Genomic DNA, 17,219 nt, shown 5'->3' with positions numbered 1-17,219 from the left:
TTTTAGGGTGCAATTGAAAATGAAAGGTGATAATTTGGGTAAAATTGGAGATTTTGAAAGGTGAGGGTGCAAACGAAGGGGGGTCGAAAGGTGCGGGGTTTTTCAGGGGTTAAGCCTATTTATTATAAACAAAAAGTTTGAAAAACGTTATACATGCATTATTCTTCTTTCTTTAAAAACGTAGATAATAGAATGTTTTATTTTAGAAAAAAGGGTCATCTATATCCTAAGGTTCGATTTCAAGTAAACCCCTCAACGTCAAATTTTAAAAGTATAAATGACTCTTTTTCCTTTATTTTATTTTCATACAATTTTTAAAACATTATTTCACTGGACCCGAATTTATAAATAATTAATACAAACACAAATATATTAAAGAATTGATTTATTTAGGTAAAATAATTTAATTTATAATAAAATAGCGCATACTAATTTGTATTTAATTTAATAGCAACTTTGCATTTTTTGGTCACTTTTATTTATTTTGACACATTCTACTATAGTTGAAGGTATATAAAAATTTAATCATTTAAGTAAAATCGAGTGTCTATAATTTGAGATAGAACAATTTAAATTAGTGTCTATTAATTTGGGATAGGGTGAATATCAAATTTGGTGCATTTACATATTAAATTATGTTTGTACAAACCAATATTCTGTGTGAGTGATACTGGTTGGAGGCTATGAAAATTAAAGACGAATACTATACTCCAAAGGTTATATTCCTGCATGTTACTTAAATGATTGTGCCAAAACTGAGAGTAACTCCAATCTATGGTATTGGTCCCCTTTGTTGTTGATAGTGATTTCGGTTTATATTCAACAGACAGACTTCTGCTAATTTATCTGATTTACTACAAACAAGAATTTCACATTTCTTCTGTATAAAAGTATATGAAATAAAATAAAGTACATAAATTATTATAATTAGTAATTGAAACAGGAGTAATGCCATAAAAATTCACTAACTTTATACGTATTCTGCCGCTTAAAAAATCGTCATTTTTGTACACCGACTACCTATTTTTCTCAAATTTATACACCGTTAAAAAATCCGGTGATAATTGCTAACGCGTCGCTATCCGGTTCGTTATGACATTGTCATTACCCGGTTGTTAACTCAGCAATATTAAATTGAGATAAATGTGCTAAAATGGACACCCACCAAATTCATCGATTGATTCACGAAAATGAAACTCAAAATGGATAATAATTTTGACCTAATTACAAAATGGCACAGGAGACCAATTTCAGGAGAAACTAAAAACTTGGCTTGGCTTAAATCATGCTGACCTTTCTAAATCCAATTATGGCAGCCTTTTGAATTCTGTCCACAAACAGAATTTTACTCACTTATATTTACCAATTAATTATATATGTTCTTCGGATATGATTTTTCTTTCACATGAACATTTTATGAGCCACCCATTTCAAATCGAAGGACACTTATTTTGCCATTTCATTTTTGACTTATGCTCAAATGATGCCTACCTTTATGACACGTATTTTGAATGCCAAGTTTGGACTCCTTTTCAGATAATGTTAAACAAAAACTCTTTCTAACTCTTTTATTTTAGGCCTAATGTCTTAAAAAACCCCGACCTTTTAGCCCCTTTTCAATCATACCCTGACGTTGCAAATTTGTCAATTTTACCCTATTTTGCATTTTTCTGTTTCAATTGTACCCTGAAAAATTAAATTAACGTCTTTTGCGTTTGGAAATTTGTTTAAAACATTCTACATGTCTCGCATATATTAATTGTATATTTTTAAAATTTATTTAAATTTAGTTAAATTAATTAAGAATTTAAATTAGTGTTAATTTGATTATGGTTTTTAGTTAGTTTTTAAAAATAAAGGACTTATTTGTACTTTTTTGAATAAAAAAGAATTTAATTTCATGTTTAGACTTAATTAATTGAACGATTTAATCATTTAAGTAAAAAAATTAACAAAAATTAAAATATTGGGGTACAATTGAAAACGGAAAATTCAAAAGTGGGTAAAATTGACAAATTTTCAACGTCGGGGTAGAATTGAAAAAAAGTTTAAAGGTGAGGGGGTTTTGAGTGATTAGGCCTTTATTTTATACTCACTATGCCTATAGTTAACGAGCTACGACTTAAATGGTAAATAATATTCTGCTAAAATCGTTAGTTTTTTTTATAAATATTAATTTTTTTCTTTTTATACAATTAAAAAAACCATAGTTAACTTTTTTATTTTAATTAATAAATCATAATTCAAATAGTATAAACGCTTATGCTACACTTCACAAGCACTTTCTCTTTACAATTACAAAAAAAAAATCTAATAAATTGAAATATTTATGATAAATAAATAAATAATAATTATTATTTTCATAAATTTAGTTATGAATTACTGTTTTTTTCACAAATATTAAAAAATTTACTACTTTTCTCTCACATTTTGATTTTCTTTAATAACGTCTTTTCTATAAGGAGTTTCAAATATATGAAACATAAAAGTCAAGGAAAAAATAGTAATTTTTCAAAATTGATAAAAAAAGAAGAAGTTCGGCTATGAACTCATGAAGCCATGATAATTAGTCCATAATAAATCAATTGAAATGCTCATTTTTAATTTGGTACAATATATTTCTTTTTCTTTCTTTCTCATTTGGTTAAGAGCGTACACTAATGCACGTTTAGAATGGCATATGCTCGAATTTTTGTCCATATAAAATTAGTTATATTATACATCATCCAATTAATTAATAAAGTGATTGCATGTATTTTTTGGAATAAAAAGTTTGAATATCAAATTAATGGATATTCCCTGGATGTACCAAGTTGCCAAACTCGGATTGTAACAGCTAAAATATGTAATGCAAATGCAATGTACGTGTAATACCTAGTGGATAAATCAATCCAGCATAAATTGCAGTGCAAAATTCCCCAAGTTCTGTGAAGAAGCAATTAAATTGTAAAGTATAGCCATGTGTTCCTGCTTACACCAAAATGGCAACAATCAAAAAATAGGAAATAAGCAACCAAAACATATAACACTTGGCACCACTCAAATCTTCCGATCTTTGCATTGCTGGCATGACATGACTCATTTCTCATGTTCTAAGGCTCATAACATCTTTCAGTCTTTGTATATTTGATATTCTACAAAAACTCCAATCAATGTTTTTAAATTTGGCCTAATGGATAAGATAATTTGAACTTTCTCATCTTAATTTTAAAGGTGGGTAGTAATTCTAATTGAATTCTACAAGTTGACTTTGTTAATATGATTTTATTTACCTTTTCTGCTTGTATTCAAGAGGAGAGAACTTAATAGTATTATAGAAATCAATCATACCATAACACCTCATTAAAATGAGAATATTTTTGTAATATCATTATTCAAAAGTGTATGCAAATAACAAACGAAATTACAAAAATACCCTCATTTTAATGAGGTGTTATGATATTATTGGTATAGTCTATGGATGACGTGGTAGACTTAGTCTACATAAGAATTTCTCGTATTACATAATAAAGAAAAAATGACTTAAAATTGAATTAGAAATATTTTACTTTTTTTTAACAAAAGAAATATTTTTTAAGTTATTGTTAAATTGAGGAAGCGTTTCACTCTTCAATTTATTTTTTAACTGATTAATGATTCAAGTTTAATTGCGTTAGAAAATATAAGTTTATTTTTTATTTTTAGCAACATGCGATCGTATGTTCACCTAATGCATGAGAAGTAAGGTTTATATGCAGCTGGAGAAAGCAAAAACAGAAGGCCAAATCCATACCAAGGTCCCTATACTTTACACTATTTTTTCCGTAAGTCCTTGCACTAATTTTTTATTTTTCCAGTCCTTATACTTATCAATTTTTTGATTTTTATGCCCTTTTGGGTGACTGGAGGAAAAAAAATATTATAAGTATAGGGATTGGAAAAACAACAAAAGGACCTGAAAATTGAAAATTTGGTAAGTAGAGGGACTAGAAAAACAAAAAATTAGTACAAGGACTTTCGGAAAAAAAATGGTATCCGGTAAAGAGTCTATTCTCGGCATCTCAGAAGAAGGATGGATTCGACTCATTTCCTTAGAAGCGTCTGTCTTAGTACAGGGTCCTCCATATTGGTTTGGCCAAAAAAAATGATATGAGTTCCGAATTTTGTATTCAGTTTCCAAGTATGTTATAAGACATGATCTGAGAGAAGTATAAATAAACAAATTGATTTTTTCAGACAACTGTACTTTAAACTAATGATCTTAGATAGCAATGCTGCTCAGTCAAAAGAAATTAGCATAATCCAGTATGTTCAAAATATGCTGGAGCGAGATTATTATTTACAGCCATTAAACTATTTATGCAAGCCAGTTTTGAATAAAGTTTTTCTGTAGATTATTCGACAAGGATGCATGGGTTGCATAAGTTAAAAATAATTTGGCTATGTCATATTTACTTGAGCGCGCAGAGAACTTACCCGTCACAACCAGATAGCTATTTGGCATTGCTAATCATCCATTAGCCGACTTCTGTACTGTTAAATAATCTGTACTTTAAGCTACAACAATAAATGCAGATAATACACCATGTCAAATACTGTAATCAATTTGCCCAATTGGTTTTGCGGCCTTGTACACCTGAAAAATAACTCAGTTTCAGCAGTTGTTAAAAACAGAAAACTTGAACTGTGTGGATTAATCAAATGAGAGAACAAGTTCCGAATTAAAATTAAGTTGGGATGAAAATCGTGTATAAAAGATGCAAGGAAGTGAATTTCTACCTTGAAAATTTTCAATTCTTTAGCCAAATCAGTCTGAAAAGGATTTTCTAGAAGCAGATGATATAAATCTTTTTCTTCTTAAATTCCTTATATGCATTTGATTCAGTTATTTACTTTGATGTAAGTAGGAAGCATATGCATGCCTGAAACTGCAGTGTTATTTAGGAACTAACCATTTTTCTGAGTTGGAGGATATATGTGTCGAGCTTCCTAGTTATGCCTTACGATGATCTTTCACCTTCAGATGCAGCATCAACCAACACCCGACTACTTCTTCTCTCTGGAGCTGTGATATCAAGTTTCCAACGAACACCTCTCGTGGTTTAGGAGGCTGAGCTGGACCTGAACATCTACAATTACTCAACACTAAACCGTTTGATTCTGACTAGCAATTGCAGACAAGCTTTCTTAGTTATGAGTCACCAAAACTCCCCACAAGAACATGTTCCATCCTCAAAACAATGGAACCGATTTGAATCTCTGACTACAATTTTTCTATTAGCAATCTTTGATATAAACTTGATGGCAGTGTGGCAGTCTACACAAGTTCTTAAATTCTTAAAAACTTTAATTGGTGTGCCTTCTGGAGTAGAAATAATTCCAAAAGCAACTGCAAGTTTCTCACTATGGTAAGACAGATTTTGCTCCTTCTGTTCCTCCTCCACATCATGCAGTACAAAATTTGTGTCAGGAACAAACCCTTCTTCCTTCATCCTCTTTGAAATCTTCCCCAAAAACTCGTGTATTTCCTTGGATCTTGGGTGGGAACCATCCCCCACTAAGAACACATGTACCTTTCTCTTAATCTCAACCCAACTCAAACCCGGTTTCTTCACTACTCCTCGATTATCCATAAATTTTCTCATCCTCTCTACATCGCTCCACATACCGGCAGTAGCATAGATATTAGCCATGGTAACATAAGTAGCAGGATTCTCAGGTTCTATCTTAAATAATGCTTCAGCTGCCCTTTCTGCCAGTTTCAGATTTCCATGAATTCTACAACCACCTAGCAAGGAAGCCCACAGAAACTTATCAGGTTGCATAGGCATTTTATTTATAATTTTTTCAGCTTCTTCAAATTGTCCAGTTCGGGCCAATAAATCAATTATACAAGCATAATGATCCGCAGTATGAGTTAGCCCATATTCCTCAGTTAAAGAGTGAAAATATTGCAGCCCCTTGTCAACTAGTCCGGCATGAGCACATGCAGAAAGAACGCCAACAAAAGTTATGTGGTCAGGCTGTGTCCCTGACTTTAGTAGCAACTCAAAGTACTGAAGAGCCTCAGCAGGATGTCCATTTTGTGCATACCCAGAAATGAGGGAAGTCCAGGAAACCAAATCTGGCCGAGGCGTCCCTCTAAACACCCTTTCTGCATTTATCATATTGCCACACTTAGAATACATATGCACAAGAGCACTTGCTGCAAAAGACAATGCACCAAAACCAATTCTAATCATGTGCCCATGCACCTGCTTACCAACCCCTTCTGCGCTAATATCGGCACAAGCATTTAAAACCCCAGCAAACGTAAAATCATTAGACCTAATCCCCGACCTCAATAACTCCGCAAACAAATCAAACCCCTCTTTTCTCCTCCCATCCTCAAAATACCTACCAATCATAGCTGTCCAAGTAACAACATCTCTATGAACCATCTTGTCGAAAATGCACCTCGCTTCCTCTATGCTCCCACATTTGCCATACATATCAGATAATGCACTCCAAACCACCTCATCAGAATCCAACCCAGTCCTCATTAAATAACCATGTATCTCTTTCCCTATTCGCAAACAAGGAAAAGCTGCCGCAGCAGCAAGAACACTAGACACTGTAAATTTATTCGATTTCAAACACTCGTATCTCTTCATCATCATTCTATACAACTCTAAGGCTTCACGAGGCCTGTCATGCTGCACATAGCCGGAAATCATAGCAGTCCACGAAAAATTATCTCTTTCAGGCATTTTATCGAATACTTCCCTTGCTTCCTTAAGTAACCCAACTTTACAATACCCAGAAATCAAAACATTCCAAGAACACAAATCTCGTTCGCCCATTTCATCAAACAACTTCTGGGCATGAACTAAACCGTCACATTTCGCATACATATCAAGAAGCCGATTCGATATAAATAAACCGGGTAGAAACCCAGATAGTTTGATGTGTTGGTGAACCTTTATACCCTCTTCAAGAGCACGTTTTTTGAGGCAACATTGTATAAGAGTGGAGTAAATAGAAGGAGAAGGTTTATGTATTAGATTGAGCAGTTGAATTGCTTCTTTTAAGTGTTTTTGTTCACACAAAACATCAATTGCTTCTTTAAATCTACCATCTTTACATAAGTTATGAACAAGAGCGTTTTTGAAGATGGGTTTTTGAGGAATAAGGCATTGAGAAGAGTAACATGATTTAGTTAGAAGAAAATAAGATTTCGAGAATTTCATTTTGTTTTTTGAAAGCTTGAAGTTTAACAGGGAACAAATTTTTTTGTTAGCGGCTAACAGAGAGAACAGAGTACTTGGGCTAATGTATTAATCTTTATTATACGCATTACGCATACATCAATTGCGTTTTACAATTTTTTATAAGGTAATGCTAAACTTGGCTAAATTAAGAAGTTCCGATAAGGTTTTGTTCAGATTTAACAACACTGGGAAAGGAAAGAAATGAATCAAGCACCAGCACAGTTGATAGTTAAGTCAACAAGTTACAAGTTCGTAACTATTTTTTACTGAATTACGAGAACGGATTTCATCAATAACCTGATGCACTCTACAAAGCAAGTCGATAAATGCAGGCTATTCTGAAAAGCATCTAACTACAATGAGTTGTTGTGTACTACAATTTACATTCCAACAAACTATGAAACTAAGATAGCATGATACTTTACATTCACAAATCATAACCAGAGGCTATTACAGACATTTGTTGCAGTCCATCCATCATATTCAGTTGTCTTCTCAGCTTAACAATATGAGCTTGTACCTATCATATTTAGAAAGCATCAGATTTACATTTTGACAAGCTCAATACTTGAAGTACCAGATGGTGCGAACAAATAAACAATATAAAATGTAAAATCCAACAATATGACAAAACCAAGATTTTTTCTTTTGGCAAAGACAAAACCAAGATGAGATATATTAGAACTGTGCAAACATTTCCTCCAAAACTAGAATGTTAGGCATAGACTAGTTAGTAATAAATTTTGTACAAAGGACAATCACTACGAGATAGGTTGCATACTAATTATTTAAAGGTAGTTTTTAAAGTGTGTCTTCTCAAACAATCAAGGCCAATGAATGGAAAAGAAACTTCAGCAGCAAGAACAAGAACAAACACGTTCACATAAGACAAAGGTTTTCAAGTTGATGAAGGGTTTATCATCTTTCGAAGTTGCAGAAAGGGTTTTCTTTGAAAAAAACACTATCTCATTTTTCAGTCCAAAATGCAGAAATTTCTGTCACATCTACTGATAATAACAGTCAGCATTTCAAGAAACAGTCACATTGTTTGACCAACTTATTATAAACCAAAACATGATAACCTGCTGACGAGCTGCTGCAAGCTTCAAAAGCTCATCTGCCTCTGAAAAATTCAAGAACCAATGACACAGTGGATGATCTTTGGTATCTCCTCTCCTCCTCTCATTCATATATTGAACAGAAGCTGCTGAAAGTCCAAAAAGCAAACATAACAATGAATATCTTGAATATTGACAACTCTAATGCTTGGTTATGCACCAAAACCAACTCAGACTCGAATCCATGTAACGAACAAGGCAGCACAAAAATTTACCAGGAGGCAAGTTGAATCCAGCTGGCAACCGCGGCACAACTACGGCAGGATGATTCTGCACACGAGCCAAAAAGTTTTCAGAAGGATCAGGGAAGACAATCTCATTATACGATTCCACAACAACAGGCCTCTTGGTAGACTGAGGACCAGTTTCATCTTCTGGATACAGCTTCAACTGGTGATACCTGCATAAATTAAACTACATATTGAAATCAATCTCCTCCTAAAGCAGATCCAGCAACAGATAAGCTACTCACAAGTCCAACTGCTTATCACAGACATCATTGTGGAAGAAAAGAGAGATGGCAATCTCGAATTCACCCCAACCACATTCTGATATCTCAAAAGGAGGTGATTCTACAACTCTTGTAGGGTTAACAAAACTGGGATGCAATTGGAACACGACTTTTTTTAATAGTATTCCGAGATCTTCATTTGTTGCACTGCGTATATACACTGTCCACTTATGTGACTGGGTTCTAATAAACCAACAAAGAATTAGTAAAAGCACCTTAAAAATAGGATCCCAAAAAGTAACAATAATAAATAAATGAACAATCAAATAAAGGCAAAGATGACAGAAAATAACCGGCAATTATGCCAATTTTGGGATGATATTAATTCTTTCTTAAAATATGTTGTTTCTTCTAAGTTAAAAGAAGTGAATTAGCGCAACCACGAACTTTCAAAATGCGAGAATCAACAAAAATAGATTGAATTGAATTGAAATTCTTGCACACTTACTCAATCGCCTTTCGACCAAGGTAAAAAGCAATAGTTCCATACACAACCGGAATGCTTATTTCCACATCTTTAACTCTATTGTTTGCAACAACCTAATTTCAAAATAAAAAAAAAAAAGGTTAAGATCTTTAATAATACGTTAATTTAATCTTTAGTAAAACCTTTCATATTAAGAAAGATCATTATGTGTCAATTGCCTTCAAAGATTGGATAAACGCATAGCATGACAAGTGTTATTACCTTACTTACAGTTTACCAATTTTTGAGGCAAGTACATTTAATTGGCAGGTGGTCAAGCAATGAAGAAACTGAAGATGAGTTCAAGTCACCTCCAAATGATCACTATAAAATTTAAACTTTCCATGGGATAAAGTTGTTTTCTGTTTTAGCTTTTCCCCTCTTTGCAATTCACTTAATCTAGTTGATAAATGTGAAGATAGCAAGAAAGGTTTCAGCTTCATTGCTTGATAGTTGTATTAGTTGCAACCATAATATTTACAACTCATTCAAATGGTTCAAGAATATTTAGTCAATTCGCTTTAATCTCTCAATCTCACTAGCTAAATTTATTGAACTAACATTGTCTTTGTTTCTTGGAATTTGCTGAGCTATTTCTGATTTGTAATCAATGTGTGATGCTCTCACATTGTGAAAAGCAAATTCTAGTTCAGATTTTATAAAAATACAATATTTAGAATTTAGTTTTTTAGCATGCTTCTGAAGAAAAAAAAGTATTTTTTCTGTTTAGTAATAATTGCTTTCTTGCATTTTATTAAGTTTCATTTCAACTACTACCTTCAGTGAAGTAACAGTATGACTGCAAGACGGGCCATGAACTAACAAAAAACATAATGACATGGGTATTATATTAATGGCAACTTCAGATACTGTTGTATCTTTCCATGCTAATCACTAACAATTCAGATGCACACTTCATTGCATTCTGCAATTCAGGATGTGACAACATAATTTTCGCTTTTCAACAAATCAGAACGCGACAACATGATTTGCGCAATTCTATAAATCAGAATCTAACGTTTGTTTGCGAAGCTATATTTCCGTTCCATCTTACTCGCAACCAAGTAAGTTCCCAAAACAAGGATGAACCACTGTTCTATACTTTAAAAATTAAGGCTTCAGCACTAAATTATTCATGTCCTTTAACTAGCAAAGAAATTTGATGGCAAGTTTGCATGTAATTTATAGAAGCAAGTTAAGAATACTTTCAACTCCCTACATTATCATCAAAACTAATCAAAGTAATTGCATTCAAATGGCAGATAATTTGAGAAAATAATGAAATAAGTACATTAGAAGAAGAGGATATTACCTTGTTATCAGCATCGTCAATTTCGATAAGCTGTGGCTTCGTGGCGGAGCCACCGTACTCCGGTTGGGAATCTAGTGGTGGTGGTGGTGGTGGATTAAGAGTTTCGGTGTTCGTCATTGAATCAAATGAGTCGTTACAATTAGGGATTTCCCGCTTGAACTTCAAGCTTTTGATCACCAATTTTAAATTTGGGAACTAGGGCTTTTTTATGTTTGTTTCCATTTTCTTTATTTGTTGGCAAAAGATCTAAAAAGACCTCTAAACTTATATCTGAGGAATTAATATGCTGTTAAACTTTGGCTCGATGTGATTCAGCTCCGAAACTTTCAAAATTGGGTTAATTAAACTCAAGTTTTTAGTTAACGAGTATCTAACCCTTAATATCAAATGTATATTTTATTGTATTATCGCCATATTCTTATCATTTATATTCGCATCATTCCTTTTTTTATAATTTATTCAATAATAATAAGTGGATAAATATTATACATTTTATATAAATAAAATAATTATAGACTACATTTAACGAGGCTATGTCTTGTAAAGAAAGAAAAATTTATATAGAGAAAATTCATTTTTTTTATTTCGAGCGTAAGAGACGGTGATATTCGGCTTTTAGCTGGATCATCGTCTCTTAACTCGTTTATTTCAATGTTTGTGATGTTTTTTTGAATAAATTGCTATATTCTTTGGAGTTTTGTGTGTTTTTCGTGTGTTTTGTTTGCTATACTGTTTGTTTTGTGTAGATCCTTGAATCTTTCAAGATTTCTTAGCGTTTGTTCAAACTTCCGAGTTAAGTTCTTAAAAATTCAAACATTTAATATCGTTTGAAGTATATTAGCTGCTGAAGGTGCAACTGGTGTCAGAGAATCCTCAACACTTGAATTCTTCGTGATTATTTCACACTTACAAATTTATGTCTTTTAATTTTTATTGTTGTTCCGTTTTTTTCGTGGGTCGATTATAGATTTCAGATTGTTTTAATTTTTTGTAATCTTGACCTACGATGTACTTTGACAATTTAAATTATAATTTTGATTTCCATAATATGTAATCTACCTTTAATAGAAAAAAAAGTCCATGTAATGGAAGAGTAACTCAAAATTATTTTAGCTAGGATTTTATATTTTTTATTTTCGTAGAGGCACCAAATTTTTATACAAGGAAAAAGAAGAAGAAAAACAGTGGGTTTAGCTAACTCTTTTTTTTTTTTTTTTTGAAACTTCACAATTTTACAAATAAACTGTAGTGAGTCTATTGAAATAATTTTTCATTTTAGTTTCCTCCAACATCATCGGCGCTAGCCCTTGCCGCCCGCCATCAAAGCAAATCTCACCGCAAGCTCCACAATGGCTGTAAGTACTTCTTTTCTTTCAATTTTTCTGGGTTGCCTTTTTTACCTGCTTTGAAAAACTCTATCTTCTGGAATTTTTTATATAGTTATATTAGGTTTGATGCTGATTAAATTATTTGCATGAGTTGCAGACTATACCAGTTAATCCGAAGCCCTTCTTGAACAACTTGACGGGGAAGACTGTTATAGTCAAACTTAAATGGGGCATGGAATACAGAGGTCAAAACCCTACTCATTTTTTTTTTGTGTATTTTAATACTAATTGGTTATAATGTTTTTGAAGTGTTGCTGTTTTTTAGGGTTTCTTGCCTCAGTTGATTCGTACATGAACTTACAGGTACTGCGTCTTCACTTCCATGTTCTTAGTTTTCCTTTATTAAACTAAATTTCTTATAAACATGATCTTCTTAACACCTAGCCATCTGATGTTATGTTAATTTAGAGGGGATGAAAATCTAAGATAAATAAAATTGTAAGTGATTTTGTTTTTGGAGAAGGAATTACTTTTTGCACTGTGTTTGAGAATAAATGTGATTATTTTGGATTTCTGGAGTAAGTTTTGGACTTCTGGTTCTATTGAAGTGATGTTTGGCTATGGGAAGAGGGATATTTTAAAGACTTGACAAACATGGTGATTTGGTTTAAATAGTCTACCTTATGTAACTTAGCATGATTCAGCATATTAATTATGTCGGGATTCCTCTTGTGCATTTTAATTTAACCTTCTTTGCTTAATGAAATCTGAATATCTGATTACAGCTTGGCAACACTGAAGAATTTATTGATGGACAATTCACTGGAAACCTCGGGGAGATTTTGATCAGGTAATTGAGTAGTTTTCGTGTCTTATTAATTGATGTCTTTATTGTGTGGAAACTTTGTGTAATTGCTATGTTTATGTATCTATGTTAACCTCAAATTTATTTTCAAATGCTAGAAAGATGGATTGAAATAGTTATAATGAGGTCTTCTATTTCTAAAAGATCTGTCGTTCTTTTATTCCTATGCATCTTCTCAACAGCTGATATATTTTATTCTTTTGATTTAATATGGACAACCAAATCAAACTGATAAACTAAATGCCTTAAGAAACCCTTTGTCATGTATGTAACCATCAGCATGTCCGAGAAAGATCTGCGTCAATAACCTTCAGACCATAATACTGTTCAATGCCTTTCTTTGCTGGACTGATTTTGACATTGCTTTTCCTAGATCCGGTTCTCTGTTGCGCACTTAGCATGAACTGTGACAAACTAGAATAACTAAATAGCTTTGGAATTTTCAATATTGGAAGACCATTCATTGCTGGATAATTTCTTTCCCCAAAGTTAATGGTGTTTGAACTTCTTGTCTAAATTTGCAGATGCAACAATGTTCTTTATCTTCGTGGCGTCCCAGAAGATGAAGAAATAGAAGATGCGGATCGTGATTGAGAAGTGGACTCGAGATGTCACTTTATCAATAGAACTTTTTAAGCTGGAGTTGTATGGATTTGTAGCTTAATTCTGATATTGCCCTTACCATGTACCCTAAAGCAATTGCGATGGCTTTTTAAGCCGAAATATTTCTTGGTCAAGGAATATCATTTCACTATATTTTGCAGAATCAGTTCCTATCAATCGTCAGTTTTACTTGTGATTTCATACCAAATTGGTTGCCTCTTAGTAACTAAATAATACGTTGGCTTCAATTTCAAATGAATGAGAAAAAAATTAAAAAAAAGGCCACCACAATATATTAATACTAGAATCATATTTATTTTACAAAATAAGTTGCTTTTTGGATTCAAATTATGCTAATCTAGCAGTCAGTCAAGACATTCCTGTGAATGGCTGATTGAAATTCTGGTATTTTAAGGCATATTCATAAATTTAATAGTAAAATTCATAATAGAATTATTTAAATAACGCCTCTCATGCAACACAAAGAAAAACCTGCCAAAGTACAGTATGCATTCCGCTCGTAAATGTACTGAAGAATATAAAAGCTACAAGGAAAAGCCATACGATTTTATATAAAGCCGATGGATCCCGTACAATTACAGCAAAAATGCACACCTCAAATGGAAAATTGATTAACAACACAAATCGGCAATCACACAGCACAACTGTTTGATTGATGCTTTCTGGACTGGATTTTCCAACAGCACCAGAATGGTAATAGTAAACAAGTTCGCCAAGCTCTTCACAATGTTACAAGTTCCGATCAGAATCTGAGACCTTCCGCTATTCAGCATTATGCAATTTAAGATTCTTCTATGGTGTTTTGGCAATTCAGACTGAATGCAACAAACTTCCAGAAGGTAGAACAAGATAACAGCAGCAGTTCATATATTTGAAGCACTGAGAGCCATTACCTTGCACTGTTCATTCATGGCCAGAAGTTGGGCCTCTTTCTTGTCAAGAAGAGCAGTCAACCTCACATTCTCTTCCATAAGTTTCTGTACTTCACCTTCTTTCTGCATTTTCTCGCCTTCCAATTGAGTTGTTTTCGCAACTAGCCTGATCCACACAAATATTGGATAATTAAGCAAAGGAACAAGTAATGCAGCTGCTCGAAGGTGCTAGCCAAACACAATCATATGTTAAAAGCGTAAGTAGCCCAGAATATATTTCTTTGCAAAACTGACATTGAAATTAGCGTGATTTCAAAGACTTTGAATTTGAAGTAATGGCAGGCAAATTAGTAGAACTTGAAGAAGGTATAATAGGCATTGCTCTGAATTTGAACTCAAACAATGTCTGTTGTACTAATGGGTGAAAGTTCAATGTACAGGAGGGATGTTGCGTAAAAGCAACAGGAAGAATTGCTCAAATACCGATGATTGAAGCTGGTAAATACTAATGAGTCGCAGAAATACCAGACCTAAGAAATCCTATAAAACAAATGCTGATATTTAAATAAATTACAGACATATCAGACTCTTAAGAAACCATGCTATGCAACATTTTCATTAATAAGCTATGCATCACGAGGAAGAAAATGTACTGAATCCAATCCTGATGGGAGGTTATCTCACAATTCCATTTTATGTTCTTTGAAATATAAATAACTATTCAAAATTTTCAAACTAACATTATCCTGCACTGCAATATTAGGATTAATCATTTGTAACAAATCTGAGAGATTCACCAAGAATTTTGGAAAAACCCATCCCCACTAGCCTTTTAGCCAAACAAGCGATCTTTGAAAATAATGAACATGCAAAATCAAGCGAACATATAAGCTACTTATATGAATAACTGACCGCTCAAAAAGCCTCTCAATAGTTTGAAACTGCTTCTCTGATGAAAGAAGTGTTTCTCGGACACTAATTAGACTGCCAACATAAGATTTCAGCGACTCAAAATCCCTTTTAACTCGGGAAAGCTCCTGTTCATTTTCTAAAGCTCTTTGCTTCTGCCTAGATGTTTCTTCAACCAAATCTTCTACTCTCTGCCTCATCTCATGTAAAATACCATTTGTACCCAAAGCAAATTGCTCCATCTCTTCTAATTTTGAAGACATACTCTCAATTTGGACTGTCTTCTTCATAATTTCTTCATGACCTATGGTTACCTTCTCTTTCTCGGTTACAGTTTCACATTCTGCCATTATAACCCTTTTAACAAGACCTTCCATTACATCTGTTACCATTTGCACAGACTTTAGCAATTCATCGATATAAGCTTCATCCTTTTCATCATAGCTACCAGGCTGTTCACTAAGTTTCATCCATGTTTCTGCATCTGGATTATCAAATGAAGAAAGATCAACATTCCTAGACCAACTAGAAAGCGGCATACCATCCCTGTCAACAAAGCCCACTCCCTCTAATTGTTTGATACCACATGACGTATGAGCTAAGTCAGGAACTGCCATGATTCTAGCTTTTGATCTCAGGTAGGTTAATAAAGTTGCAGTGGTTTTCACTCTCCGCCAAAGAACCTCGAGCTCCTTCTTCGCATCTTCCTCCGACCCTTGGATACAAGCTTTTACCTCCATAAGCTTTGCTTGCAAGACATCCACTTGGGATTGATGTCTTCCCATCTCCTGCCTCCATACTTGGCAAGTATCATTTAGTTGAGAATCTAAATTCGACACATCCACATCTTCTTCTGCCGCCATTATCTTTCCTAAGGAAACACGCAAGTCTTCAACTTCAGAAAATCATACAGCATTATAAAGCACAGATGTTATGGATTGACATCTGAATGTGAATATCCTTAGCAAATTAAAGCTGAATGTTGAAACTCATACAACAACATAAAGAAATAATAGTTATTCTATACAGAATAACTATTCCATTTCGCACCAATTCCGTGAACCAAACATTGCCTTAATCTAAAAAGAAAACAACATCAAGGATCTGAACTAAACTAACAAAGACGGAATCGAACAGATAAACCCTAAAAAGAAAATATCATACAGATAATTAAAGAAACAAAAAGGGTAATATATGATTAAGAATTTGAAGATAAATTCTAGGATCTGAACTAAACAAACTAACACAGAAATAATTAACAAGACTAACCCTAATTAAAAAGTTCAATAAAATTCACACAAATTTAAGCACATGAACAAGTAATACCCAGTAAAATAATTAAAAAAAACCCAATAATCGACAAAAGACTTTACAATTACACGCATCAAACGACAAATTACAAAAGCTGACAATCATAGAGAGAAAAAATATAAAATTTTCAATGGCGAAAAAATAATAAAAAATTGGAGAGAAAGTGAAAAAAGAAGAGCTTACTAATTTGTGATTGGATGGAGATGAAGGGATTGTTTGTTGGAAAAATGTGAATTAAGAATCAGAAAAGAATAACAAAGAAAAAGAGGGAAGAGTTTGTTTAGCTCTGTAGCTTTCTCTCTTCTCCTACTTTTTCTTACCTAATAATCAATAATAATAAATTGTTATTATGAAATATGAGTAATATTCTTTTTCATGAAATAATGATTAATAAATTCATAATAATATGATAATAATAGAATAAAGGGTCATTTCGCCCCCTCAACTTGGTTAAAAGGGTCAAAACCGTCTATCACAGTGAGTTTCGAGTCCAAACTTTCGACAACAATTTGTCACAATTAGAATTGGACACCTACCTCCGATAAACAAAAAGTTAGAGAGATTCTTAAGTAGACTCAGTCTATCACGTCATCCGTAGACTAGCCTATCATATAATGACACGTCATTAAAATGATGGCGATCTTGTAAATTCGTTTATTACTTATTTACACTTT

At 33.1% G+C, this 17,219-nt stretch overlaps 4 protein-coding genes across 7 annotated transcripts; 1 reads left to right on the top strand and 3 right to left on the bottom strand.

The window, feature by feature from the left end:
• Positions 1-4,284: 4,284 nt before the first annotated feature.
• LOC126677313 (pentatricopeptide repeat-containing protein At4g37170) lies at positions 4,285-7,430 on the bottom strand. The gene is made up of 2 exons (XM_050371870.2): positions 4,932-7,430; positions 4,285-4,615 (listed from the first exon to the last, which is right to left on the bottom strand). Exon 1 carries the CDS (start codon positions 7,206-7,208, stop codon positions 5,178-5,180), a length of 2,031 nt encoding a protein of 676 aa, XP_050227827.1. The 5' UTR covers positions 7,209-7,430; the 3' UTR covers positions 4,285-4,615; positions 4,932-5,177.
• Positions 7,431-7,548: 118 nt separating this feature from the next.
• On the bottom strand, positions 7,549-10,879 carry LOC126677316 (transcription initiation factor TFIID subunit 14b). Of its 2 annotated transcripts, none has more exons than XM_050371879.2 (6): positions 10,637-10,879; positions 9,307-9,398; positions 8,820-9,041; positions 8,563-8,747; positions 8,312-8,433; positions 7,549-7,749 (listed from the first exon to the last, which is right to left on the bottom strand). In XM_050371879.2, exons 1-6 carry the CDS (start codon positions 10,751-10,753, stop codon positions 7,657-7,659), a joined length of 831 nt encoding a protein of 276 aa, XP_050227836.1. In that variant the 5' UTR covers positions 10,754-10,879; the 3' UTR covers positions 7,549-7,656. The 2 variants fall into 2 exon arrangements, with proteins under 2 accessions (XP_050227836.1, XP_050227835.1); XM_050371878.2 differs by having other exon boundaries at positions 8,312-8,436; positions 10,637-10,878.
• Positions 10,880-11,852: 973 nt separating this feature from the next.
• On the top strand, positions 11,853-13,595 carry LOC126677322 (probable small nuclear ribonucleoprotein F). Its single transcript, XM_050371886.2, has 5 exons — positions 11,853-11,991; positions 12,122-12,209; positions 12,290-12,327; positions 12,750-12,814; positions 13,354-13,595. Exons 1-5 carry the CDS (start codon positions 11,986-11,988, stop codon positions 13,421-13,423), a joined length of 267 nt encoding a protein of 88 aa, XP_050227843.1. The 5' UTR covers positions 11,853-11,985; the 3' UTR covers positions 13,424-13,595.
• A 383-nt stretch (positions 13,596-13,978) lies between these two features.
• Positions 13,979-16,877, bottom strand: LOC126677315 (uncharacterized). 3 transcript variants are annotated; one of them, XM_050371876.2, is made up of 3 exons: positions 16,729-16,877; positions 15,238-16,129; positions 13,979-14,491 (listed from the first exon to the last, which is right to left on the bottom strand). In XM_050371876.2, the coding sequence occupies exons 2-3, from the start codon at positions 16,095-16,097 to the stop codon at positions 14,317-14,319; spliced, it is 1,035 nt and encodes a 344-aa protein (XP_050227833.1). In that variant the 5' UTR covers positions 16,098-16,129; positions 16,729-16,877; the 3' UTR covers positions 13,979-14,316. The 3 variants fall into 3 exon arrangements, with proteins under 3 accessions (XP_050227833.1, XP_050227832.1, XP_050227834.1); XM_050371875.2 differs by having other exon boundaries at positions 15,238-16,105; positions 16,729-16,876; XM_050371877.2 differs by having other exon boundaries at positions 15,238-16,100; positions 16,729-16,876.
• Between the last annotated feature and the right edge of the window lie 342 nt (positions 16,878-17,219).

This window comes from Mercurialis annua, linkage group LG4 (genome assembly GCF_937616625.2).
Source record: "Mercurialis annua linkage group LG4, ddMerAnnu1.2, whole genome shotgun sequence".
Classification (NCBI taxonomy): domain Eukaryota; kingdom Viridiplantae; phylum Streptophyta; class Magnoliopsida; order Malpighiales; family Euphorbiaceae; genus Mercurialis; species Mercurialis annua.
The sequence above is the reverse complement of the archived record's forward strand: the minus strand, read 5'-3'. Positions and strand labels throughout refer to the sequence as shown.